General features: G+C 41.2%; 1 protein-coding gene across 3 annotated transcripts in view; it reads left to right on the top strand.

Annotated features, from left to right (window-relative positions):
• Positions 1-26285, top strand: part of CFAP46 (cilia and flagella associated protein 46) — an 87077-nt gene that overhangs the window by 14724 nt on the left and 46068 nt on the right. For all 3 annotated transcript variants that reach the window (XM_081007108.1, XM_081007109.1, XM_081007107.1), the window contains 13 exons: positions 20-210; positions 881-1109; positions 2012-2132; positions 6011-6134; positions 10716-10843; positions 11788-11933; positions 14306-14445; positions 17219-17431; positions 18864-19080; positions 21036-21185; positions 21942-22049; positions 22888-23069; positions 25926-26057. In XM_081007108.1, coding sequence (XP_080863234.1) covers positions 20-210; positions 881-1109; positions 2012-2132; positions 6011-6134; positions 10716-10843; positions 11788-11933; positions 14306-14445; positions 17219-17431; positions 18864-19080; positions 21036-21185; positions 21942-22049; positions 22888-23069; positions 25926-26057 — 2081 coding nt within the window. The remainder of the gene's footprint in view (positions 1-19; positions 211-880; positions 1110-2011; positions 2133-6010; positions 6135-10715; positions 10844-11787; positions 11934-14305; positions 14446-17218; positions 17432-18863; positions 19081-21035; positions 21186-21941; positions 22050-22887; positions 23070-25925; positions 26058-26285) is intronic.

Raw genomic sequence — 26285 nt, 5'->3', positions numbered from 1 at the left:
TGTATTTTTATACTTGTAGGCTCAGCTAAAAACAATACAGAAACTTGACCTAATTTTGAATCGTGCCATTCGACTGAAGGACCCTAACGTTATTCAGGCAGTATGTGCTACCCTATGGAATACCTGCTTACCATTACTGCAGCACAACTTGCAACAGCATGTCCGAAGACCATTGCTAGCTATTGCTGAAATCCTAGAGAAAATTGACAGGTAAATGGGTTTTGATATGCGTTGCTTGTTGTTTTATGGCAGGCTTCCTCAAACTCGGCCCTCCAGATGTTTTGAGACTACACTTCCCATCATTCCTGACCATTGATCCTGTTAGCTAGGGATCATGGGCGTTGTAGGCCAAAAATATCTGGAGGGCCGAGTTTGAGGAAGCCTGTTTTACGGGATCTGATACCCTTTGTATGAACATCTGAGGTATCAAGGAGCTGCGTTTTACTGAGTCAGACTATTGGCTTATCACATTAGCTCTCCAGGCAGCAGTTTTCCCCAGTCTTTCTATCGAGATCCTTTTAACCAGATATCTGGCGCATATACAAACAACCCATGGCTTTACCACTGAGCTAAAGCTTCTCTGTGTTCTAGCCTTCCTATGCGACTATAATAACGCCACAGGTATTTCACTGTAAGATAATATTTTATGCTGTAGATTAAGTCATATACATGAATCCTTTGAAAATTGTTCTGTCGTTGCCCTTCAAGAGCCAGTTATGATCATTATACATATTTATATGACTCTCTCTTTGCCAGACTTACTGCAAGTGGAAAAGGGAAAGGTTTTTTCATCCAAATAAATCATTATTGCAATACAGATGCATCGCATCAGAAGAAAGCGCCTCTTCATAGTTTTATTGAATATGGTTATGTTTTCTAGCATGTTGATTTTGTTACGTTGCCAAGTTCATATGGAAATTGCCCGCATTGAAGAAAATGGAGACAGAATAGAGGCTGCCATGGAACATTTGCAGAAGGCAATTTATCTTGATAACAAGGGGCTGTATCATGAATACCTTAAAATGGCATTCAATCGGCTTAGCTTAAATACAATGTTATACCAGCCCCTGGAGCGTCTAGAAGACCAAGCAAGCTTGATGATTGAACAGGTAACTGCTGGTGAAGTTATTCAAGTATATCAGTAATAATATAATCTATCTATAAACTAGATACTCATGTCTCTCTGTGTGTGTATAAAACAAATAAAAAGCAGATGCAGATTTGACTGAGATAAGTAGCAGATCGTTCTTCATCACAAAACAACCTATTGAAAATATTAAAATAAAGGGTTATGCCCAATGTATATTTTGGGAGATAAATGCTAAATGAATAAATTTAGTTTGTATTTCCTCACTCCCATCAATGATTATAATTTTAACACTTTTTAGGATTTTCCAGAAATCCTAATTAACAGTAAAGAGCCATGATTATTTTATTTTATCCATTTGTATGTTTTCACATAACATGAATGTACTCTGGGTGGCTTACAATAAATGAGAAAAATGCAATTGAAATGCAAAATAATATAGAAAATCATAATATCCGAAGCTACATAAGACACTAATGTAGTCTCTCTGGCATGAATCCCGGAGTGAGAATGGGTGTGAAGAGAGATAGTGTTTAAAAGAGGCCCCAGAAAAAGCATACATAATAAATGTAGCAGTTGCATTTATAAAATAGGGGCTTGTGAGCCTCTGTCGAATTGCTGGTGGTGAATGCCAAGAGGGGAGGTATCAGTATGCTGAGCGGAATGCTAAAGTTTATAGACCAAAAAAAAATTGTTTTAAAGTAACCCTAAGAGGAAATCCGCTTTCCTACCCACAAACAATTCACTGAGGAGTGAGCATATCTAGTAGCCACAAAAATTTCAGTGTCAGCCAGAAAAGAAAACTGAGGGAAGGGACAATGGAACGAGGGGAGGGTGGCTGACATCTCTCAGGGGACGGGGGTACACCGCCACATTTTATTGTTGCTCCTACCTGTGTAATAGCAAATGATTTCCTCTGTTTAGGCTAAAAAAGGGACTCAAAAGGCTAGCGTGAGGAAAAAACGGTCTCTGTTGGTGAATGCTGGCCATGCACTCGCTCCCGAGGCATTTCAGATTGTCCTTGATAGTGAAAATGAAGTTAAAGGTATTATAATCTATCTGATGAAGCTTATGTTGGTGATATTTTGCCTAACCTAAGAATTGGATTTCAGCTGTCAAATACAGAGCCAGGAGGAGTAGAGTGTAATGAATTGTGAAAACTTTGTGGATCCTGCGTCTATATCCGCTCCATTCATTGTAGTGGCTGTTTCCTACCCTTCCTACCCTTTATTCATGGCAGGTACTTGCCTCTGGCAAGCAGAGTGTATAACTAGCACAAGTTTCATTTTACGTGCTGCAGCTCAACTCACATTGAGAAGGTTTATAGTGAACTTCAAAATGGAAATTCAGTAGCTCCTTCACTTTAGCAGTAAGAACAAAGTAGCCATATTTACCAGTTGACTACATTTCACACTGCTGGCCATACTTCTCCCCTATATAGAAAAGGACCTTCTTTGGCTTACTATCCACAAATCCTACTTGGCTTCACCTTCTGCTGGGCTGGGGTGTGCATTCAATGTGATTATTATTTAACGTGAATGCTAGGGGGAGATACAAGGTAAAATTGCAGTGGATAATATGATGATACTCATACCATCTTAACAGGAGTGTTGTTTTGCATGAGGTAGTAGTTTCCCAAACCTGGGTCTCTGTTTTTGGACTACAGTTCCCATCATCCCTAAGCACTGGCCCTGCTAGCTCAGGATGATGAGAGTTGTAGTCCGAAAACTGCTGGAAACGCAAGTTTGGGAAATCCTGTAGTAGATAGATTGTTAGGAACAAAGAAACTTGAGTTCAAACTCTGCTCAAACATGACCCTGGGCCAGTCACGCTCTTAGCCTAAATTATGTTCTTGTAAGGATAACAAGGGCAAAGGTCTAACCTTGAGCTGCTGGGAAAATGTGACTTTAATAGTCTTCACATCTCCATCTTCAGGGGAAATGTGCTTTACAACAATGTGAGGCAGTCCATTTGGGGTGACAAATCCCAGAGTGGTTGCCATTCTCCTGCCTCTAACCAGTCATTGAACTGAACACATCAGCTCTAGTCCAGAGTAAGGAAACTACCTTTTAATTTTTCTACTCAGATATGAAAATATCTTAAGACTGACACCAGCCAAATTTGAATGTTGGATCAAGGCTGTTTTTTTAAATAATCCATATAAACTGTTTTTAGTAATTCAGTCCTGAAGCGAAAACTGTGATCCCTCAGACAAAGTCTTGAGTGATCAAAAGCTTTCCAGTTAACATTTAATAGGCTTTTGACATAAATTATTAAAGATGAGCTTTAATTGAGGTAAACACCAGCTCCCAGTGAAATGTAGGTTCTCAAGACTTTCGGCATCACATAGCAGAACACTTACTGCCTTTCTAAACAACCAGCTTCCTTTAAAACATATAAGTTTAAGTGTTGTATATCTTATGGTGACCTGCCTGACTTCTTGCTCTTTCATAGATTCATAGAATTGTAGAGTTGGAAGGGACCCCAGGGGTCATCTTGCTGAACCCCCTTGCAATGCAGGATTCACAGCTAAAGAATCTCTGACAGATGGCCATCCATCCTCTCTTTCAAAATATCCAATGAAGAAAAGTCCATAGCCTTCTGAGGTAGTCTGTTCCACTGTCAAACAGCTTCCTGATGTTTAGTTGGAATCTCCTTTCTTGTAATTTGGATCCACTGGTTTTGCTCCTACCATCTGGAACAGCAGAAAACAAGTGTGTTCCATCTTCCGTGTTATATAGCCCTTCAGATATTCAAAGATGGCTGTTGTATCCCCTCTCAATCTGCTCTCCTCCAGGCTAAACATATCCATATCTCTCAACCAGTCCTTATAAGGCTTGGTTTCCAGACCCTTGATCATCTTGGTCACTGTCCTCTGCACACATTCCAGCTTATCAATATCCTTCTTAAATTGTGGTGCCCAGAACTGGAACAGTACTCCAGGTGTGGCCTGACCAAGGCAAAATAGAGCCTCTTCATATTTAGTGCCAGACAGCCACTGTTAAGTAGATTTAAATCAAAAGTATATCAATGTGAGACCATTTATTTGAATGAATCTTATTGAAAGCAGTGGGTCTTTTTCCTGTAAGGATGTTTGTTTTGTTTGCGTACATCTTGGTGCCATAAACAGGCCAGACTTTTGACTTGCTAGGATTTCTCTGTGCTCCCATTGAGTTGTTCACAATAATCAGCAAATACAGTGATACCTCGGGTTACATACGCTTCAGGTTACACACTCCACTAACCCAGAAATAGTGCTTCAGGTTAAGAACTTTGCTTCAGGATAAGAACAGAAATCGGGCTCCGTCGGCGCAGCGGCAGCAGGAGGCCCCATTAGCTTAAGTGGTGCTTCAGGTTAAGAACAGTTTCAGGTTAAGAACGGACCTCCGGAACGAATTAAGTACTTAACCTGAGGTACCACTGTAGAGATTACGGCTATCTGAGAAGAAGTCAGTTTATAGTTAAAATAAGTTCCTGCCTCATTAAGTTCCTTGAGCTACTTTCTCAAGAAAAAAATTCTGGAAATTTTCTGCCTCTAGTTGTCTCACAACCAAGGCCTTCTCTGTGAACATTCATATTTATGCTGGTGCAGGAGGAAAAACTTGGGATCTTTTGTAGAGCACCTGCACCACCCCAAATATGCAGAGGGCTGTATATTTTACATTGGGAGAGGAATTCTGTGTTTCTGTGTGCAATGTAACATGCAGTTTCCCATGGCCACTGTAGGACTAGACACACTCTTGGTCTGATCCTGCAAGGTTTTTTTCACTCAGCATATGTTTGCTAAGTAAAGTGTTCACATAGCATTATTTTCACTACTCCTCAAATAGCGGGAATTAGGCTTTAACTTTAATAAATAAACAAACAAATGCTTAGGCACTTTACATAAAATATCAATTGAAAGGAGATGATAGGTATGTTTTGAAATTACAACTTCTGCAGTAAGAATGTGTACTTCTTAATATATGATATGATATGATATATGATAATGTGTGTCCATTGATGCAAAACATATTAAAATTTTCAAAGATTATCAGTAAGGGATACAATTCTGTATTCACTTGTCTGAGAATGAAGCTCAGTGACTGAAGTGGAATTTCTTCTCAGAAGGTGTGTGTAGGATTGTGTTAAAAGAGTTCTAGTAAATACTATCAGTTCCATGATGCCTCCTGGTCCATAAATATTTTAAAAATAAAAATTCTATGTTCATGTATTATTATTTAGAGTTATTGCTTGAGGGCCATATTAAAGCTTTTTCTGTCATGATTATGTCAAGGACGATAATGGGATGTTATTTATTGCCAACCTTGTTATATTTGTAGGAAAGCCTTATGTTAGTATGCTTATAAAACCATGACTACTTTGTCATTACACTACTAAAATAATCCTTGTTTGACATATTGGTATTGCTGGAGTCATTTTATACCTGAGGGCTCAGTTCATTTTCCTGTTGTCTCTGTCAGTATAACTTCCTTTCTTTGTCAATTTTGGGGGGGATTGTAACTACTTCCCCTCCTCTTTTCCTATTTGTCTGTCTTTTGTTAGTTTAAAACCCAGGGTTTGTTTGATTTAACACACTGCAGTGTCAGCTTCTATGGAAAAACAGTGTTAATGTTACATTAGCATACATTATGCGGATAGGATGTGTTATAAAATGTTTTCCCTCCAGGTTTATATTTCCTCAAGTCAACAGTAGCATGTCGAAGACTTGAAGATGCTTTAATATCTTTCATAGGAATCTTTATCTTTCGGCCATTGGGGTCATGTCTGAACTTGTTTGCTGTTGTTGAATTAGTCAGTTAGCATTTATAGTATGTTTATCCTGCAGTTGTTCATTCAGTGGCTAAATCATCCTAGTATTCAGATTTTGAAATTACTGTGGTAGTAATATCACGAGTCTGCATTTTTCTCCTTTTCTATTAGTTGCTTCAAGTAAAAGTAAGGGTCCAATTGGCTATCTCTGTGCAAAAGCAGAGCATCACTCCAGAAATGTGGAGAAAGCAGATGGGCATTTGAAGAGAATAGGACGCGAAAACGATAAAGAGAGGTAACAATGAGAAATCTTTTTGTTTGTTTTTTTTATTGTAAAGTCTTTGAATTGGGGACTGGGTCTCTGCTTGCTACAGCCACCAGTCAATAATCAAATCAGGAAATGCTGTCTGTATCTGAATACACAGAACTCCTTCATTCTAATAAGGACAGACTATCCTGATTTGATCATTCTCATGCTTAATTCTCCCTTTGAAAACAGTAGTGCTTAGTTTGGGATGGATTGTGTTCAAATGTCATTGTGGCTAGGGGAACACTCTTCATCTTTTTTAGGACTAAGTTTCCACGGACTTCCGGGGTGGCGCCATCGGTAATGGCGGATTCCCTCTGATCCGGAGGGACTGGCTCCACGGGAAACGGGTCTGTTCCGCTACGGCGAAGTGGGGACCCTCTAAAAAATCACAGGCGGATGAAGCCTGTGACCATGGGACTCGGCGGGCACCTTTTGCGCCCCCCCCCCAATTCGTAAAGGAACCCAATTACGGGCTCCAGAGCAAAGAGGGGTTAGTGGCGCGGTGCTGAGAGTCAACTGCTTCTTCCGTGGAGCAAAGCCGCACAGCTGTTGCCGGAGAGCGCTACCTTTTTCCTGGGACAATTTGGCTACAAAAACAACTACCCGTGAGCAGATCAAATTTGGACAATTGGACTTTAAACAACGATCTGTGAGTAGAACGGAAAATTGGATTAAGAAATTGCTCTTAATTTGGCACTGAAGCGGGAAGGTCTAAACAGGAAGTCAGCCTTCCGTTTCTTGTAGATAGATTAAAGCAAAGACATGGCAAACTAGAGTGTATAAAATCGTTTGTAAAGGATCAACTTTCATCATCTAAAATTACTGAACCCCCTTCGGAAGCAGGAGAAGAGGGGGGATTTTTTCCGGATTGCTTAAACCTGCAGAAGAGAGTGTAAGAAAAGTAATTTTCCACCGTCTTGAACCTGGGAGCGGGGTGTCAGGACAGACGTTTTTGGGAAAGTTCATTATTATTATTTTTTTCAAATGATATTTATTAAGATTTTCAAAAATACAGAAAGTAAGAATTAAAATACATTCAAAGCCTTATTTTCATACATCCACTTTCCGGGACTCCCCCCTTCCCCCACCCCTACCATATTCCTCTTTCATATTGTTGGCTCCACAAGCTCTCAGTTCTAATTGAAACTTAATTTGTTTAGACCATTATCCGAATTTAAAATTTATACACTCTTCATCAATACCCTTAATAAAAGACAAAAATTCTCTCCCAGGGCCCACCCCATTTTCATTCCACAATTTCCCTTTTTTTAATAATAAGGACACCCCACACAATAGAAATATCAGAAATAAGAAATAAAAAGTATAATAAATAAAAAAGAGCCAGTTCAAAAAAAAGAAGTTAACAAGCCTTTGGATTTTAGTTCTCCCCCCCCTGTCCCCGGTTTAATTTCCCCCTGACCACCAAACCATGTTATCCGCCTGGAATTCTTAAAGTCCATAAATCACCTATTTCCCCCAACTCCTTGCTGGCTTTTTCTTTTTATAATTATTATTTTTTTTTTTTTTTAAACACTTAACTTCAGATCTTTAATAAAACTCCCCCCATTGTTCTTTCCAAATTGTAGTCCAATTTCCTCTTGTTCCGCTGCTAAAACGTTCTAATTCAGAAGCTTAGTAACTCTGCAGGGATTATTGTTATTCAGGAACAAAAACTTGCGTTCAGTCCCTTCCTTTCTTCAATAGAAAATTCTATTGTCTCCTTTAGCTAAACACCCTGTAGACAAAATATTATTTCCGTTTTGCAGCTTTCCCAGAAGATAACCAGTCCTGTAAAATTCCAATGGTATTTTTCCACTTACGACCATCTTTGTAATGTCCCGAAACTCCTCTAGGGGGATTGTTGTAACTTTGTTTTCTCTAGTCCAAAAGTCCGATTGTTATCCATGTTTTCGCCATTTTGTATCCAAGTTTTAACAAGTTATAGCAAATTGTAACAAATTTAACCAGCAAGGTTCTCATAATAAAATCCTCTCTGCTTTCCGACTTTGACAGCTACTTTGACAGCTGTCAAAATCTCCGACTCTTTTCACCAGGCTCTCTCTTCAATCACCCCGGTTCCCAGGGGGGGGGGTTACGTTTCTTCTCCCTCAATTCTTCCTCCAGCACAGTTCTTATAGTTCCCCATCGTGGAATTTTTAGTTTTTATCAGCAATACAAATCTTTTTGGACCTTGGTTGCCCCGTCCTTGTTTTGGAAGATTTACAGTAGGGGGGGGGACTGACTTCCTTTTTGGATCCCCCCCCCCCGCTCGTGTCCAATTCGAAAAAAAAATTCTTTTTTTTCCTCCTTTTGAACCCGGTTTCCAAATTACTCACGGGTTGTTGTTAAGAAGTCCGAATTTTCAATGGAAGAAGTCAGCGCTCTCCGCCTGATGGCATGCGGCTGCGCTCGGCAGGGATAGCAGAGGACTCAAAGCACCACGCTTCTCCCCGGCACCCGATCCGTAGCCTTTAAAAAGGCTCCTTCACGAGTCGGGAGGGCGCTAACGGTGCCAGCCGAGTCTCCATGTCCACGGCCCTCGTGGCCGTGGTTTTTAAGGGTCCCCGCATCGCCGGTGCGGTAGGACCCAGCCCCTGCCGAGCAGACTCCCTCCGGAGCTCGGAGGGAGTCCGCCATTCGGCGATGGCGCCAACCCGGAAGTCCCTCGTTTTTGGGAAAGTTCATTAACTATAGACAAATGTTTTTGACAGACAGTTAAAAGAAGAGAAACATAGTGATTCCATTGTCCTCTTTCGCACTTTAAAGGAACAAATATTGACAAAATATCTGAAAAAGGAAACTTTGTTGTTAGATCTGCTGTTAAAAAAAAAAAAAAGAAAGAAAAGAGTTGGATACAAATAGAAGTTCTTCCCCTAGAGGGAGCTTGTGAAACTGTTACTAAACTTGAACTGGGGAGCGTCGCAGCTGCAACAGATTAAGATCGTGGGAATAGACTTCTGACCTTGTATAACAATGTACTCAGAGGCTCTGGTGCGTGCTTTCTGCAAAACAAGTGTTTTATTGGAACAGTTACATGAGAAGACGGATTTGATGACTGTTGCGATCAGAAATTTTGGACAGGTAGTGGGTATCTATATAGAACCCACTCAGGAATCAATTCAGGAATGTGCTCTGACAGATCAGATGAAGGAGGAGGTTGTGGCTGGACCCCGAGAGGCAAAGATGGAGGGAACCGTGGCCCAGCAGGAACATGAGTGGTTGGACCTGACGAATGAACCTGGAAAAAGCCAGATTTGGAGAGATAGAGTCTTGTTTGGTTTGGAGATAGGGGGCTGGATAGACCCCCCTATGCAGGGATGTTTTGACTTTTCAAGTCTGGCATTGGGCCAGGAGGAGTTTGGAGTTGAGGGGCTCCTCAATTTTGTTGGGACCTTGAAACATGTTTTTAAATACCACATGGAGTTCAGTGTGGACTATGGAAAAGGGGCTGATCTGTCAAGAAGGGACAAAAATACTGTCAAGCTGGAGTCTTCACGAGTGAAAGGAGCAGAAGACAAAGTAAAGTACAGGTATAAATATGAAGATCTGCGGAAGGGACATGGAAGAGACTTAAGGGCCTCGGACATAAGGTTACCAGGTTAATGAACTAGATGGATGGGATAGAAAGGACTGACAAAACCCGTGACCAGGAGGAAGAGACGTTGGATGAAGATTGGAGAAAGTTTCAAAAATTCTATTTAGGAATGTTTTCTAAAATTAATGAGTTGGTATAATTGGTATAGATAAGACTCAAGTTTTAAGTTTTAGGGTTTTGTATAGTAAGATAAGGTTAAAATAGATTAAGGTAATTTAATGACAGAATATTATGAAAAATGGGAAGGATTTGCTGTGATAATCAATAACTAGAATACAAAAAAGGGAGGGGTGAGGAGGTCGATGAAATAAGGTAATGACAGTTAAGGATTTGGGAATATTGGATTTGTTTTTAAACTTTTGTGGTTTATTTTTGTTTTTTGATTTTGATGTGTTATATGTTTTGTTTTTTGCTTTTTGCTTTTTGCTTTTGATTTTTATCGACTTGTATTGTTGGATTGTGGTTTGTTTTTTCCTTGCTTTTTTCTTTTTTTTCTCTTTGACTTTTCTGTAATCTTAAAATTCTTAATAAATATCATTTAAAAAAAAAAAAGGACTAAGTTTCCGCATCCTATAAATGAGTATGTATTCCTGCATTTGTTTGTGCAGTCTTTTTTCCTAGGGCTTTTGTTGTTGTTGTTGAAAATTTATTTGGATCTTTTAATTCATGGGTAGGCAAACTAAGGCCCAGGGGCCGGATCTGGCCCAATCGCCTTCTCAATCCAGCCCGCGGACAGTCCGGGAATCAGAGTGTTTTTACATGAGTAGAATGCGTCCTTTTATTTAAAATGCATCTCTGGGTTATTTGTGGGGCCTGCCTGGTGTTTTTACATTAGTAGAATTTGTGCTTTTATTTAAAATGCATCTCTGGGTTATTTGTGGGACATAGGAATTTGTTCATTTCCCCCCCAAAAAATATAGTCCGAGCCCCCTGCTGAAAAAGTTTGCTGACCTCTGTTTTCATTGGTGCAGAATCAGACTTTGGTCAGAAATCGCAAAAACAGCACGGAAACAATGTGTGTGGGATGTGTGTCGGGCTGCGTGTAGATTCTGCCTCTTGTATGATGACAATCAAGCGAAGGTGTCAAAACGCAAGAAGTGTAAGTCAGTGTATTATGCATAATATTTTATCAGGTGGCATCAAGAAAATGCAAATGTGTTTTTTTTTCTTTTTTAAGCAGAAACCTGTTTCTGACCTGTTCAAGTCCTCAAAGGGGCATTTGGGCAACCTAGAGGGGCATTTGGGCAAATCAATTCCCACATTTGATATAACAGTAAGCCAGAATGAGCAGAATGGCTCGCCTTTTTTTGGCTCAAGGTCCAAATGTAGATAATCTGGAAAGGGAATTATCACCTTCTCTTTGCTTATCAAATGGGCTTCTTCTACCCCAGAGCTTGATTATTAAATCATTTTTAATTTAGTAATTAATTTTGCTGATGCTGTCAACATTAGTGGGGTCTTGGGTGTCCGGGGAGGGGGATTGAGGGCCGGATCAGCCCCTGGAATTGGGATGTGTGTGTTGGTGGCATCGGCTACAGAAATTTAGATATGGATAACATTACTCTAGTGGTAAATAGATTTTGTGCTAGACTCTACCTGTAGACCTGCTGAAACCCACGGGGTCAGCCCTAGATCTACCAAATGTTCCTTGTCTCTCCCTCCCAACCAAAATAACCTCTTGGAAGTTCAGCTGCTCCCTTCACCTGCATGCTTTCTTTGGACCCTGCACCCTGAGCCGGAAGTATTTGCTCCCATGCCTCAGATACCAGAATTTGTCATTTCAGGTCATAGCAACCATATTGTAATCTGTATCTGTACTTAAATTGTACCCCAACAGCTACAGAATGTAATGTAAGGATAGTGTATGTCTGCATGGTATTTCTAACAACCAAGAACTCAAAGGAAATTTAGATTGCATGGTTAATGGGGGGGGGGGACAAATTTAAAACTGGAAAGGAGGGCCTTATCATTTTAAAAGTTTATGTAAACACATGCCTGCATACAAAAGTTGTTAAAATAATGCACATTATTTCTTTTTCCTAGTATTCAAGAAAAAAGCAAGTATTATTATGGCAGATGAGGAACAGGAAGCAAGTGTGCAAAGAGAATTACCTTCACCCACCAAATGCTTCTCTTTAGAAAGAGATTTATTAAGAACTTTAGCAGAAGTAAGATTCATTAATGCAGAGGTTAGTAAATTGTACAGCGATCAAAATAATTATCTCTTTCTTTCTGCCCTTGGTTTCATATATGCAATGCTAATAAGGCAGTGATATCCACTTATGCAAGCTAGCTACTGATGGCTGCTTATTTACGAGAGAAAGGGCCATGAAAATGTTGTCTAATGCAAGTGCTTATGCTGTTTATCTCTTATATGAGTAGAGCTCTGAAATCCACACACTATTTAATTGGGTTTCTTGCACTTAAACTGTCACAGGGTTTCTTCTCATCATTACTCCCGCCTTCTCTGGAAACATGGAATGTCAGAATATGTATTTTGGTATGCTTAATGCAGGCTCAGCGATATTAATAATTTTTAGTGGGAATATTGGCTCCTCCACTAGTCTTCTGATGAGTATTGGTATATTGAAAGATTCTGTAACGGGTTTAGGGGTTGCTCGTGCGTAAGTTCCCGCCACTCCTGGCTAGGTTACCTGGTTGAACCCTTTCTGACTGAACAGCCTCTAGCATCGTGACTGTCTCAGTCGCTGGCAGAATCCGTCAGTGGGCGTTTCTTGAACTTCTTCCAGCACAAAAATTATTTGACGCCTAGTCTCCACCTAGTCTCCCTGCGCGGAAGCCTTCTGCGCAGGGAGGGTGTGGGCAGCGGAGGACCTGTACTCTCTCCGCTGGTCTCCGGCGAGGAGTCTTGGAGCCTCCTCTCCGATTCCCCCATCTGCCCCCCTTCTCCACTGGTGTTACGCTGATTTCCTTCCCCAGCAAATGGGCTGCCCCTCTCCCTACTGGGACCCTCTCCGGCATCCCTCTGGAGCCTTCCCTCCACCTCTAGCTCCGATGGCAGTTCCCTGACAGATTCTTTTTCAACTTTATGTAAGCCATACCAATAGTATTATCATTGATTTGACCGTGAAAAAGAAATGCCTTTATTTATATCTTTTGTTTCATTTGTTTCAAAAGATTTATATTCCACTTAATTGTAATAAAACATCAAAGTGGTTTACAAAAAGAACAGCACAAAACAATTATCAGTAAAACAACAACAACAAAACACACCACAATGTTAAAAGCAGCTATTTAAAACATTTTAAAATAATTAAATTAATGATAAGGTAAAAACTAGATTAAAACATATGTCAACAGTCTACATGTCTGGATAGGCTTGCCAACACAAAAATGCTTTTAGCACGCACCTAGAAGAATACAATGAAGGCACCTGCATGGTGTCAGTCGGCAAGGATTTCCAAAGTGTGGGTGCTACCACACTAAAAGATCCAGAGGATGGAATTTCTCTAAAAGTACAGGGTGAAAAGGATGCTACAACTACTAAATATTGTTCTTCAGAATTTGCTAATTTACCTTGTGGGATGCCGGGCCAATGGTGTGGGTTTATTCTCATCACATGATCACAGGCAGGGGCGAAGAATTGTGGGAGGAAGGCACGCTCCCCTCAGTTTTTTCCTCCCACATGACACAGCAGTATATTTCTCCCAGCTCTCCTCCTCAGATAAACTTTGTCTTTTTTCCCAGTGTGACGGATTATTGAAAGACGGATTGCTTGAGCTGACAAAACATGTAGAGAAACCTGCATATTAGTGTTTGGCTGGCATGCTCCCTTTCTCCCCTCTCCTGTAAGGAGAACAGCTGTAGCTCAGGGGTAAAGCATCTACTTTGCCCAGGTTCAATCCCCTGAAAACGTGGAGCATAGGTGGCAACTCCCTGGGTGCCCGAGCACCCACAAAATTCCCCATGAAGGGGCCGGGCACCCACATATTTCGGTGCCAGGGCCATGCACACTGCATGACACCCACGGCCCCGAGCACCCATGGTCACAGGGCCAAGCTGGCACTTCCACCCTGGAGAGCTTCTGCTGGTCAGTGAAGACAATACTGAGCTAGATGGACCAGACACCTTTGCCCTCCAAGCCACAGCTACTTATGTTTTAGGTAAAGGTACCCCTGACCATTAGATCCAGTCGTGACCGACTCTGGGGTTGTAGTGCTCATCTTGCTTTACTGGCCGAGGGAGCCGGCATACAGCTTCCGGGTCATGTGGCCAGCATGACTAAGCCACTTCTGGCCAACCAGAGCAGCGCACGGAAATGCCGTTTACCTCCCTGCCAGAGCGGTACCTATTTATCTACTTGCACTTTGACATGCTTTCAAACTGCTAGATTGGCAGGAGCAGAGACCGAGCAACGGGAGCTCACCCCGTCACGGGGATTCGAACCGCCAACCTTCTGATCGGCAAGTCCTAGGCTCTGTGGTTTAACCCACAGCGCCACCCGTGTCCCCACTTATGTTTTAGAAGATGTATAATTTTGATGCCGCATATGCCATCAATGCCTTGTTTTCTGTTTTACCTCTTGTGCCTCCTCTTTTAGGCTACTATTCAGTTATTAAGAACGGAAGGTGTCCAGCTGAATGATCCCGCCGTTGTCCCTGTAGATACGAGTTTGCACTCTGCAGGACACGCTATGCACAAAGCACAAACTGGGCATGAGTCAGAATGGAAGACATACAGGTGGTTTGATCTGAAGAACCTGCTTTTCTCATGCTCTCACTGCAATTAACCCTTAGAGCAGTTACATATGTATACTAATTTTTGAATTGTGAATGTGATCTTTAAGTGAATCTTAAGTGATCATCTTTTAAATTTTTGTGTGGTTGTCTAAACTCTGAAATGCAAAATTTGAATATTGGCCTCTAATGACATGTCTGTGTAGTCATTTTTCCACACCTGCATTTTTCACAGTAATTAATATTGGCAAGAATATACTTTGAGGGTAGCACATCTCTTAGCTTATTGTTGACACCCAAATCTGTCCAGTAAAAGTTGACTCTCCAGTAGATTTATAATAATAATAATAATAATAATAATAATAATAATAATAATAATTTATTATTTATACCCCGCCCATCTGGCTGGGCCTCCCCAGCCACTCTGGGCGGCTTCCATAGAAACCAAAAATACAGTAAAATATCACACGTTAAAAACTTCCCTGAACAGGGCTGCCTTAAGATGTCTTCTGAATGTCAGGTAGTTGTTTATCGCTTTGACATCTGCTGGAAGGGCGTTCCACAGGGCGGGCACCACTACCGAGAAGGCCCTCTGCCTGGTTCCCTGTAGCTTTGCTTCTCGCAATGAGGGAACCGCCAGAAGGCCCTCGGCGCTGGACCTCAGCGTCCGGGCAGAACCATGGGGGTGGAGACGCTCCTTCAGGTATACTGGACCGAGGCCGTTTAGGGCTTTAAAGGTCAGCACCAACACTTTGAATTGTGCTCGGAAACATACTGGGAGCCAATGTAGGTCTTTCAAGACCGGTGTTATATGGTCTCGGCGGCCGCCCCCAGTCACCAGTCTAGCTGCCGCATTCTGGATTAGTTGTAGTTTCCGAGTCACCTTCAAAGGTAGCCCCACGTAGAGTGCATTGCAGTAGTCCAAGCAGGAGATAACCAGAGCATGCACCACTCTGGCGAGACAGTCCGCAGGCAGATAGGGTCTCAGCCTACGTACCAGATGGAGCTGGTAAACAGCTGCCCTGGACACAGATTTGACCTGTGCCTCCATGGACAGCTGTGAGTCCAAAATGACTCCCAGGCTGCGCACCTGGTCCTTCAGGGGCACGCTACCCCATTCAGGACCAGGGAATCCTCCACACCTGCCCGCCTCCTGTCCCCCTATTAATCCCAGGGTTGTGGGGTTTGAGCCCCATGTTGGGCAAAAAAACTCTGCATTGCAGGGCTTTGTACTTGATGATCCTCCCTCCTGGTCCCTTCCAACTCTACAATTCTATGATTCTATGAAACATAGCCATACTTGGAAACTTGCACTTCTCCAATTTTTGCGATGGATTTGTCCAGCCAAGTAATGTGTACAAAAATGCATATTGCATGCCCAGCCCCAGAGTCCCCCTCCCCACAGAGCCTGGCTAACTACTAGGGTATATGAATAAATGGACACCACAACTGTTTGGGATTAAAAAATATTAGGCGATATGGGTCAGCTGGTTTTATATGCAGTGCCAAATAAATACTTGAAACAGAGACCCTTGAAACAGATCTCTCATGTTTAATTAAAAAAAGAGGCAAAGGCTTCAGTCCAACTTGGAAGCAAGAAGACATAAATTTGTTAAATAAGCATGACATACGATGCATGGGGCATGACAATATGAACTGCTGCTACTGGAAATGCTGCTTGAAGCTACATGGCTGCATATTTCAGCTTTCCAGAAAAGCAAGGCAGAGTGGTTCACTGATCTTTCATGTCCTGGAGGGACCCTGTCACTGTAGATAAGTTAGACAGAATCCTGCAGCTGTAAAGCAGCAGGCCCACATTAAAATAATTAGAAATCTGTACGCGGTTTAAGAAAGCATTGCACCAAAGAAGTATCTAGTGGGAAATTATTCATCCTTAATTATTTTCATCTGCATTCCCTTTGACAATGGTTCTTCCGTCGTTTTATTTCTTCTGCCAGCATACATACCTTGCTGCCTCACGGTTGTACTATCAAACTGTAAAAGCTGATACTTCACTGAGCTTGGGGCTCCAAAATTTTCAGACCGAAGGCACAACTCCTCATGGTCAGAATGGTCGGTAGAAACAAATGCAAAGGGACTATGGTCAAATATCTATTTTACTGCACATTAACTTGGGCCAGTTTAGACCAGACTTTCCTAGAATATGTAACGTTTAGGATGGGGGAATATGGTTTGATCAAGTTCTCATCTCTTCCCATTTTTGTAAAAGGCCAATGGGACTGGGCTTTGATAATCACATCCTTGCCCCAATCTTGTTTCCTATTGAAAATCCACCAAGACTACTCTTTGCTCATTAGAGAAAACCTTTCTCGTGGGGCAGAAGATAACTTCAGTTGTGGGATGTGTAGATGGAGTGGACTTTTATACAGTTAAGGCAGCGGCTGGCAATGTGGAGATCAGAATCTGGGAAAACCATAAGTTTCCACAACTCTGCCTTTTCAATCCTTGGGAAGTCAGAATACTCTTTGTATTTCTATATGAAGGTTGTGTTGGTGATTGTGCATGTATATATGAATATGTACATTTAAGAGGCATGAGTGTATTCATGACCCTGGGTTACTTTGGTCTTAGTAAAACAGAAAAGCAAAAAGAAGGTCTGAAGATTGAACTATAGATATTTAAATGGTAGCATTTGGAAATAATAGTGTTTGAGAGACTTGAGGGCTGGTACTCCTTAGTGTATGCATTTTGCTGTTTTATTTTATTCTCAGCAGGGGGAGCAATATAAAAATCCTTGCTTACTCTTAATTTCATAGCTCCTGGATTGACCGCTTGTCTCAGTATGCTATGGAAAACTTTCTACGGGCTGCCAAAATTGGAGAAGAGTTAAATGAAGCATGGATTGTACACAACACTGTAGTGTATGTCTTAAATCACAATAAACACCTTATTGCTGCAAAAAGACAAAGAGAACTTGTGGAATCCCTGCATACTCTTTTCAGTGCAGTTAGGAATATTGGACATTTTGGGTAAGTTCTAAAAGTTTGATGGGATGTTTTATGCAGAATTATTTTACTAACGCCATAACTTTTATTTTTACCATGCTGTGCCTCGGCATCACTAAAATACATTGGTTTGGAAGGATTTTATTGTGGTAATTAGTAGCATGTTTCAGCTAATTTTCATACTTTATATGCTTTATCTATCCAAATCTCATCCATCTGAAATAGTGACTAAACACAGGTTTTTATAAGTGACAGCAGAGTGGCCAATAGCAATGAAACTGTGCTGTGCATAGTCAAAAGGAAAATGTGTTCTTGCACCATTACCTTAATTCTGAATAGGTTGGCATTTAGACAGATTCTGTTAGGTGCATTCAGATTTAATGCATAGGGTTTATTGTAAATAGTTAACAATTAAAATCAACCTGGTTTGAGTTTTTAAAAGTTTTTGTTGTTTTATTTTTTTTAAAATGAAGACAGGCTATGTGACATGGCTTGCAGGCCAGCTGAATTACAAATATAACTAGTATGTAAGCTATTATGAACAATTTACTGGTTTTTATAATTGTATTTCATTGTTTTCCTGTTGAAAAAAACCAGATGATGTTTTGTAACCAGTTCAGACTATTGGCATCCCTACTACATGTTAGTCAAGAGGGGGCTATGCAGTTCTGCCAGCAGGGATCACACAAAGGTGTTGAATGTATGCTCTAGGCGTTCTACCCTGGCAGCCACCACGGTTTGCGAAATCCATTTTCCAGGCCACTGTCATCTTACAGCTTGTGGCAGCCATAGATAGAGACCCCATGTAGAGGCAATGATTCTTACAACTGACACTTCCACATGGTCCCTGCTGAGTTGTGAAAGTGGTACACTCTCCCTCACATGGAGCTGCTGACAATACAAAAAAAAGGTATTTCTTAGGAGGCAGTGCAGTCCTACATTCCAGGACTTGCACATATTTCACCCACAATATGTAGAGGGAAACAGTCTATTCCCCTTTTATTATGTCAGGACAGGAATATAGTGTCCGTGCTATTATCATACTGTACATAATCCTACATTTTTCAAGCATTATTTGGAAAGGAGACTGGATGAGAGAGGTCCTCAGTCATACAACAACTAGCTAAAAGGAGATTGTTACAAACACTCTGTTATCACTCAGACATGGCAAGAAGTTGAATGGAGGACTTGTGAGTTTTAATTCTGATCCCAAGAAGATTGGGATGTATGAGAATGTTTCCCCATTTTGGTCACTGAGCTTATATTTCTTACTTAAATGTTAGCATATTTGTATATTCTTACCATAATTTTCAGGTATGTTATATAGAGCATATTCATTTTAATCTTCGCGTGTATTTTTATTTATTTCCGTAGGTGGCGAAAAGTGCTTCCATATTCTGTTTGTAACAATATCTTTGTGGATGGTTTTCCGTCCTTCGTTTTGTTTCTTGTTCAGGAATACTACTATTTTGGTGACATTATGTAACGCTCTGGCTCGGGGGCTAATTCTTCCTTGGATCCCAAAGCCTATTTCCAAACCCGATGAAAAGAAAGTTCCGGAAGAAGGGCCCACCAAACGTAGAAAGACTGCTCCAAAAGTACCAACGTTATCTTCCACGCCAGTGTTATCTGTGGATTCAGCTGGGATCCATGATATTAAAGCAGCCATAGAGGTGCACTTTTTTTCATCCCATTTGTCTTCTTTATGGAGGACAGGCTGTGTAGAGCTGGGCTGGCCAGCTTGTTAAGCCTGGTCGAGAAGGTGCTGTTTGTTTTGCTCTCAGATGCCCAGGGCCTTGGGTGCAAAAGACTGTTAGAGAATATTTATTCATATTAGGAGCATGGAAAGCTGCATGAGAAAGTTAGATCATTAGTCCATCTAGTTGAGTATGACCTAAACCATGGGTGGGTAACCTCAGGCCTGGGATCTGAATGTGGCCCCCCAAGCCTCTCTGTCCGTCCCTTGGGACACTCTGCGCTCCTCACTGGCTCTGCTCTGTGCCCCCCCACCCAATTCCTTTTTTCCCCCTTTCTGAAATGTATCCTTGAACTGGCATAATGCTTCTTGTTTAACTGCATGGAGGATTAGTGCTTGAAACAGCAATGGGTTGATGTGGGTCAACAAATTGAAACTGAATCCCAAAGAGACAATGGCATTATGTGCTCCAAGTTCTTGAGTCCAGGAGGTGGGAAGACAGCTTGTTTTGCATGGAGTTGCACTCTCCTGGAAAGAGCCGGTTTGCAGCTTCGGGATCCAACACGGTCACTTGAAGCTCAGGGATCCTCGGTAGCTAAGAGTGCCTATTTGTTGGGAGCTGCCCAGAGGGGCTGGGTATAAATAATAATTTTTATTATTATTATTATTATTATTATTATTATTATTATTATTAATTACAGTGGAACCTCGGTTTTTGAGCATCTCGAAACCCAAACACCAGAAACTCGGAAGTGAATGCTTCCGTTTTCGAACGCGCCTCGGAAGTCGAACGGCTTCCAAGGTGCGTTTCTCCCTTTTCTCCATTGAAATGGCCGACCGCCCATTGCGCCTCAGTTGTCAAACGTTTCAGAAGTCGAACGGTCCTCCAGAATGGGTTACATTTGACAACTGAGGTTTCACCGTAGCTCTGACTGGCTTGTCCCTTTGGGCCATAGCACTCTATGCTCTGGTAACTTCCAGATTAGAATACTGCAATGTGCTCTATGTGGACTGCCCTTGAAGATGACTTGGAAATTTCAGCTTGTCCAAGATTGCTTGCTGGCGTTGCCTCTAGAACTCGCATGAACGCTTATTCTACAACAGCTTTTTGTTGGCTGCCAGTTTGTTTCTGGGTACAATTCAAGGTGCTCACACTAGGGTTTAAAGAATAATGGTGAGCTAGACAATGTCAGGAGCCCTTGAAAGAAGTACAGCTACTACTGTCTACTCTGTCCCTTCATAGCAACAAGGCAAAGGGGAAGGAGGAGAGGGAAAGAGGCACAATTTTCAGCTGTCTTGCTTGCTGCTACTGCTGCTACCATTCCACCACCAAGGGGAGGGGAGGGAAATGGAGGATGTGTTCTGGGGGTTGGTAGATTTGGAGAATGAGTAAAGCGTTGGAGATTTGTGGTGGGAACACCCGAGATTGGTGTGGGAATTTTGGGGAGGTTTCCTGATTTATCCCTCCCACTTTCCTCCCCCAAGAAAACCCCCAAGTCATTCCAAGGTGTCCCTTGAAAGCTCTGCCATCTCTAATAAGAAAATATTATTTTAGCCTTAACGGCAGGCCCTTTAGCATATTTAACTCAACAGTGGTATGATCAATTAATAATTATGCATTGATTTTGATTTTTTTATGTGCCTTGTCTCAAAGATCAAGGAACAATATTATGCTCTTTTTGTATATGTGGTTCTGTTGTGTGTGTTTTATGTATGCTAAATATTATAAATAAATAAATAAATAAATAAGCAAGCAAGCAAGCAAGCAAGCAAGCAAGCCAAGATTATGAATCTTACCATTGATTTTGGGGGGGAGAAGATATACCAAGTGTAGTAATCTCAGTTCAACAACTGGATAAAACAGAATATTTGTTAATTGTGTGCGTGCATTAACTTTTTCTTCTTTCACATTTGCAAAATATTCTTCTTTAGGTTTGTGAATTTGCTATGCATTTGCCAAATGGGAGTGTACCTGATGAGCCGGTGCCTGCTGCTATGCGTCAGCAGGTCATTGCTACTTGGGTGAAAGCCAAACAGCTAGTTCAGCATCAGATTGGGAAGTGGCTTGGAGTCGATGACGAGGTAGCAAGCCTAATTGTTTGAAAAAATAAAGGCCACTGTTGGGCACTTCTTTATAAATACTTTGTTTCAGGGACGGAATACAGTGGTACCTCGGGTTACAGACACTTCAGGTTACAGACGCTTCAGGTTACAGACGCATCAGGTTACAGACTCCGCTAACCCAGAAATAGTACCTCGGGTTAAGAACTTTGCTTCAGGATGAGAACAGAAATCGTGCGGCGGCAGCGGAAGGCCCCATTAGCTAAAGTGGTACCTCAGGTTAAGAACAGTTTCAGGTTAAGAATGGACCTCCAGAACCAATTAAGTTCTTAACCCGAGGTACCTCTGTAGAGTCATTACTGCAAAGAGAGCTCATTTCCTCCTTTCCCGTTCTCATACAGGAAAGCAGGCAGTTAACCAGAAACACTTCTGCTTGTGGAAGTCAGGGCACCCTGTTTTTGCAGGTCTACCCCCTTCTGCTGCAATCCTCTAAACTGCATCCCATTCTGTCCCAGCAAATCCTTGTGACACTTTCATCAGCATCTTGTCAGGAGGGGCAGGCAACTTAAGTGGATTGAGGGAACAAATCAGGTGCCCTCACTCGCCCAAGCAGCAGTTCTTTACATTAAAGCAAAACCACCATTAGATACAACCCAAAGTCATTATAGTGTTATCCATGTGGATTAGTAAGTAGCGTAAAGTATCGGTCTTTAACTATTCAATAATATGCCTTGTTTTCTGCAAACACCCTGAATATTGATGTCTCTTTCTGTTCAGGGTAATGAAGAGGGGTTCAATCCCATGGCAAAAGTTTTTATTGGTCTGGAAATGTACTCATGCAATGGTTTGGGTCTCATGGAGTTTTCGCTTCCAAACCTCTCTCATGTACGTATGTTGTTCTTTTGACTGTATGTTTGCAATTACAGCTAGTAGCTTGCTTTAGTGTTCTCGAAGCTACCAGCATGAGTTTGACCAAACTGCGGGAGGCAGTGGAAGACAGAAGTGCTTGGCGTGCTCTGGTCCATGGGGTCACAAAGAGTCGGACACGACTAAACGACTAAACAACAACAAGCTTGCTTTAAGTGAGGCAAACGATGGCAAGCCGAGCCAAACCAAACCATGGTTTAGCTCACTCACATGAGCACAACTGCAAACGCCATTTCTTCTCTGGGAGCTTACGTAATTGTGTGTTCCTGCCAAGTCACCTTTCGGCTTACATGCCAGCCAACTCAACCTATAAATGTCCTGGACTAGCTCTGGCCAGGGCTGCTACTCCTTTGCTAATGTTCTCATTAAGAGGAGATTCAATTATTCTCTTTCTTCTGCCCAAGTGATCCAAAGTGTATGATTCTATCTACATTCTGAGCCTCTTGAGAAACACTATGAAGGCTTTGTGCTCTAAAAAAACAGGCACTGAGAACATGGTTGCCTTTAGGATTTCAATTCCAATGCAAAGGAGATAGGTTTCTTTGAATTCTTCAAAGAGTTTTCCTTAATTTTATTTGCTCATGTATTATATCCCACTTCTACATGGTACTCTCAGTAGTTTGCCATCTCTGTTTCCAAATAGATCCATACTTGCGCAGCACTGCAGCATCAGGTCTTCCAGTGCTGCGCAACAACAGTGTGCAACATCTCATTCTGTGAAATATCTTAGACTGAAAATATTAGATGTTAGCATTGTGGACACAGGAAAATATTATTATCTGACTATCATTTGCAGTTGGTGAAAATGGCATTGGAGTGCAGTTGGTCAGACTCACTCGTGGAACTTCAGACAATGACCAGACTTGCACATTTTGCACATACCATCCATGATCATGAAATGGTTATGACTTGCTCTCAGAAGGCTTTGGAATTAGATGATAAAGCAGCATACAACACGGATGCAAAGAAAAAGGCAATGTAAGTAGATGCATGACTTACAAATCTCAACTTCTAAGAAACATTGGGTGGTATTCAGCTAAGTTTTATCCAGAGTAGACCTGTTAAAATTAATGGACCTAATTTCATCATGTTCATTAATTTCAGTGGATCCATTCTGAGTAAAACTTAATTGAATACCACCCCATTAATTATATTTAAATATGGGGTGGAATTCAACATTGTATTGTTACAATTTTTCCATCTGTGCATGTTTATTAGCTTACCAGGCAGAGTGATCTCCCCATCTCTCCCCCTATGCCCAATCCTAAGCCCCATTGTGCAGGGTTTTCACTGGTGCAGAACCTGGTGCAGATGTAACAGAGATGATCTCTTAACAGCAGTGAAAATATTTGGAACAGCACAGACCCTTCCAAGAGGAATTTCCCCATTCCATCTTTGCCTCGGTTAAGTAATATTTTGACACCATTAACTGTTAGTTAAAGCTACAAGGTTCCAAGTTCTCTTAACTAGGCTTTGAAGTTGGTATAAGATGCTTGTTATATTTAACCACATTGTTTGTGGTGGGATGATTGAAATTACTCTGGGGAAGAGGCCATGCAATCCTGCGTCCCATTACCTCTGTTAAGATATTTCCCGTTACATCTGTATGGGCCCTTGGGTGGTCATTCTCTTGCTCTTCAGTCTCTGCAGTATTGACTGTTGAATAGTGGTTTTGTGGATGAATTTATTTTATCTGCATCTTTCTCTTGAACTATATAGCTGTATATGAAATATTTTGTTCTCAAGCATTCCTTAGTTTGTGAAATACTCTGTAGGGTTTTCCATTCCATTCCCATATCTAATGAATGGAAATAGCATCCCATCTTTTATCAGTGTCTTTTAGCCAACTTTAACCCGAGAGTTTTCATGCTGTTGATAAATACAGTTCATTATGAATATTAGAACTGAAAGATAAATACGGCATAGCAGGGGTTGGGAAAATGCTTTTACATTTTCCTTCTGAATGTGTACAATAGAACTCTGCTGACCTCTAATGGATATAATAATTATTGCATTATACTATTTGCCCTAGGTTGTATCTGTCTATGTTCAGGATAGTCATAAGGGTAAAAGTAAATAGGGCCAAACTAAACATGGTATACAGTTGCATGTAACATTGACCCTTTTTTAAAATAAATAAATAAATAAATAAAGAGAGAGAATCAACCACAGGAGGATGGAGTCTTAAGCAGAAAACCAGGAGGTAGAGAAGAAGTGCTTCTTCTTTCTCCTTGGCTCATTTTTATGCTGAATCCTCCCAGTTTCCAATATCGGCAATTTGTACATGAATAATTTGTATATCCCAGCTGTCCAGATTATTTCTTGTAAATGATTTTTAGCATTTCAGCTTGATATGAGAAGCCTTCCCAAACTCCTATTCATTTTCATTCAGGTTTAACAGCATAGGTTGTTTTGAACTGCATATTATCCAAATGCCTTTTGCATGTCCTCTAGACTGTTTCAGTTTATCAGATTTGTTGTGGGATTTCTTTCTCTCAAAAATGGTACCCAAGGTAGTTTTCAACATTGAGATAATATCATGTAACATTATATTGTAACATTATATAGTAATGATACTATAAAAATACTGAAGAAGAGCTAAAACGGCCTCAGAACGGTGTGGAGGCATAACATTTTGTGTGGAGACTTTGATGTTAAAGGTGCAGTCCCCCTCTTCGCAATGGATTTCCTTTAAATAAATCTTGCTCCAAACGCCATTGCTGTAGTAAGAGCCAGTCTCTCAAGTTGTAGAGTACATCCTGAAACGAAAACATTCATACCAGGACAAAGAGCCTGCCGAGCCTAAATCGGCTGGCACTCAAGCTGGTACTATGGGCTTTTGCAGATGGTGCACAGAATGGCCATGTGCTGTTTCTGCCAAGGAAACGACCACGGACATTTATGCAAATGGACAGGAAATTTCCCTGTGAACTCAGATGCTTCAGATTTTGCCACAAGCAGAATACGATTGGCCAGATCACTGGTCATCCTGGATTGGATTTGTATCAGGTTTCAGAACAATTCGTGAATGAAAGGATAAGCTTTGTTATCAAAATCTCTTGAGCTATTCAGACATGACATCAGAACAAGGATCATGCAGATATTACTAAACTAACAAGTTACTGACACTGTGCAGCAGGCATGGCATGCCTCTCTCCTCTCTCTCCTACATAGAATGCCCCCCTAACCTACTACCCGGGGCACGTCCCCCCTCTCACCCACCTTAATCCATGCCTCAGAACCGAAACTCCCAATCAGCGCTTTTCAGCTGTAGTCTTTTATCTCTCTTTTCACAAAAAGAAGCAGATAAGGCAGACAAGGTAGAATGAATAATAATAATAATAATAATAAATTGTCCAGTAGCACTAAGTTTGTTCTGGGTATAAGCTTTTGTGTGCATGCAAACTTCTTCAGACACAATAACTTATACCCAGAACAACCTTAGTTGGTCTCTAAGGTGCTACTGGACAAAAAAAAATAATTTTATTTATTTCGATTGTGTCAGACCAACACAGCTACCTCCCTGAAGGTAGAATGAGTTCCAGGTTTTTATTTATTTAGGTGGTATATGAGGTGGCTGTTGGGTTTTTTCTTCTTCCAATTTTAGCTTTCTGTTTAGCTTTTCTGTGTTGGAACAATATCTAGTGTTTATACAATTGAAGTGTGAACTTGCCTCAAGTTCAGACAATCTGATTTTCAGAGCGTTCCACAGGTAGATGCTGCCCACCAAGGGACACAAACATCCTTGTGCTGGCAGATGGTTTTAAAGCCTAGTTTTTGACCTATATTGTACGGTAATGTTAACTCCAGTTGGCAATGGCTTGTTTTTTACAGGAGCGATTATGCGGAGAGACAGGGAATGCTAAGCATTGCTGCTTGTACACAAGGGAAGAGTATGATGGAAAATTTGGCTGGGAAGAAACATATGCGTTTGGCGGCATCAAAACTCTTTGTTGAAAGTGCAAGGTATGTTGCACGTTTTGGACCATATTAAGTTTCCTTTCCTTTAAAATAACAAGTGTATATACCCCATACATATGCAAAGCCCATGCAATGAAGAGTATTGACAAAATCAGAATTTTTACCCATGCAGAACATTCATATTCTCCTAACAGCATAGAGTTATAGAATTGTAGATTTGGAAGAGACCATGAAGGTTATCTAGTGCAGGAATCTTTCGCCCAACATGGGGCT

This window comes from Podarcis pityusensis, assembly GCF_964106645.2.
Source record: "Podarcis pityusensis genome assembly, chromosome: 5".
NCBI classification, from domain to species: domain Eukaryota; kingdom Metazoa; phylum Chordata; class Lepidosauria; order Squamata; family Lacertidae; genus Podarcis; species Podarcis pityusensis.
The sequence above is the reverse complement of the archived record's forward strand: the minus strand, read 5'-3'. Positions and strand labels throughout refer to the sequence as shown.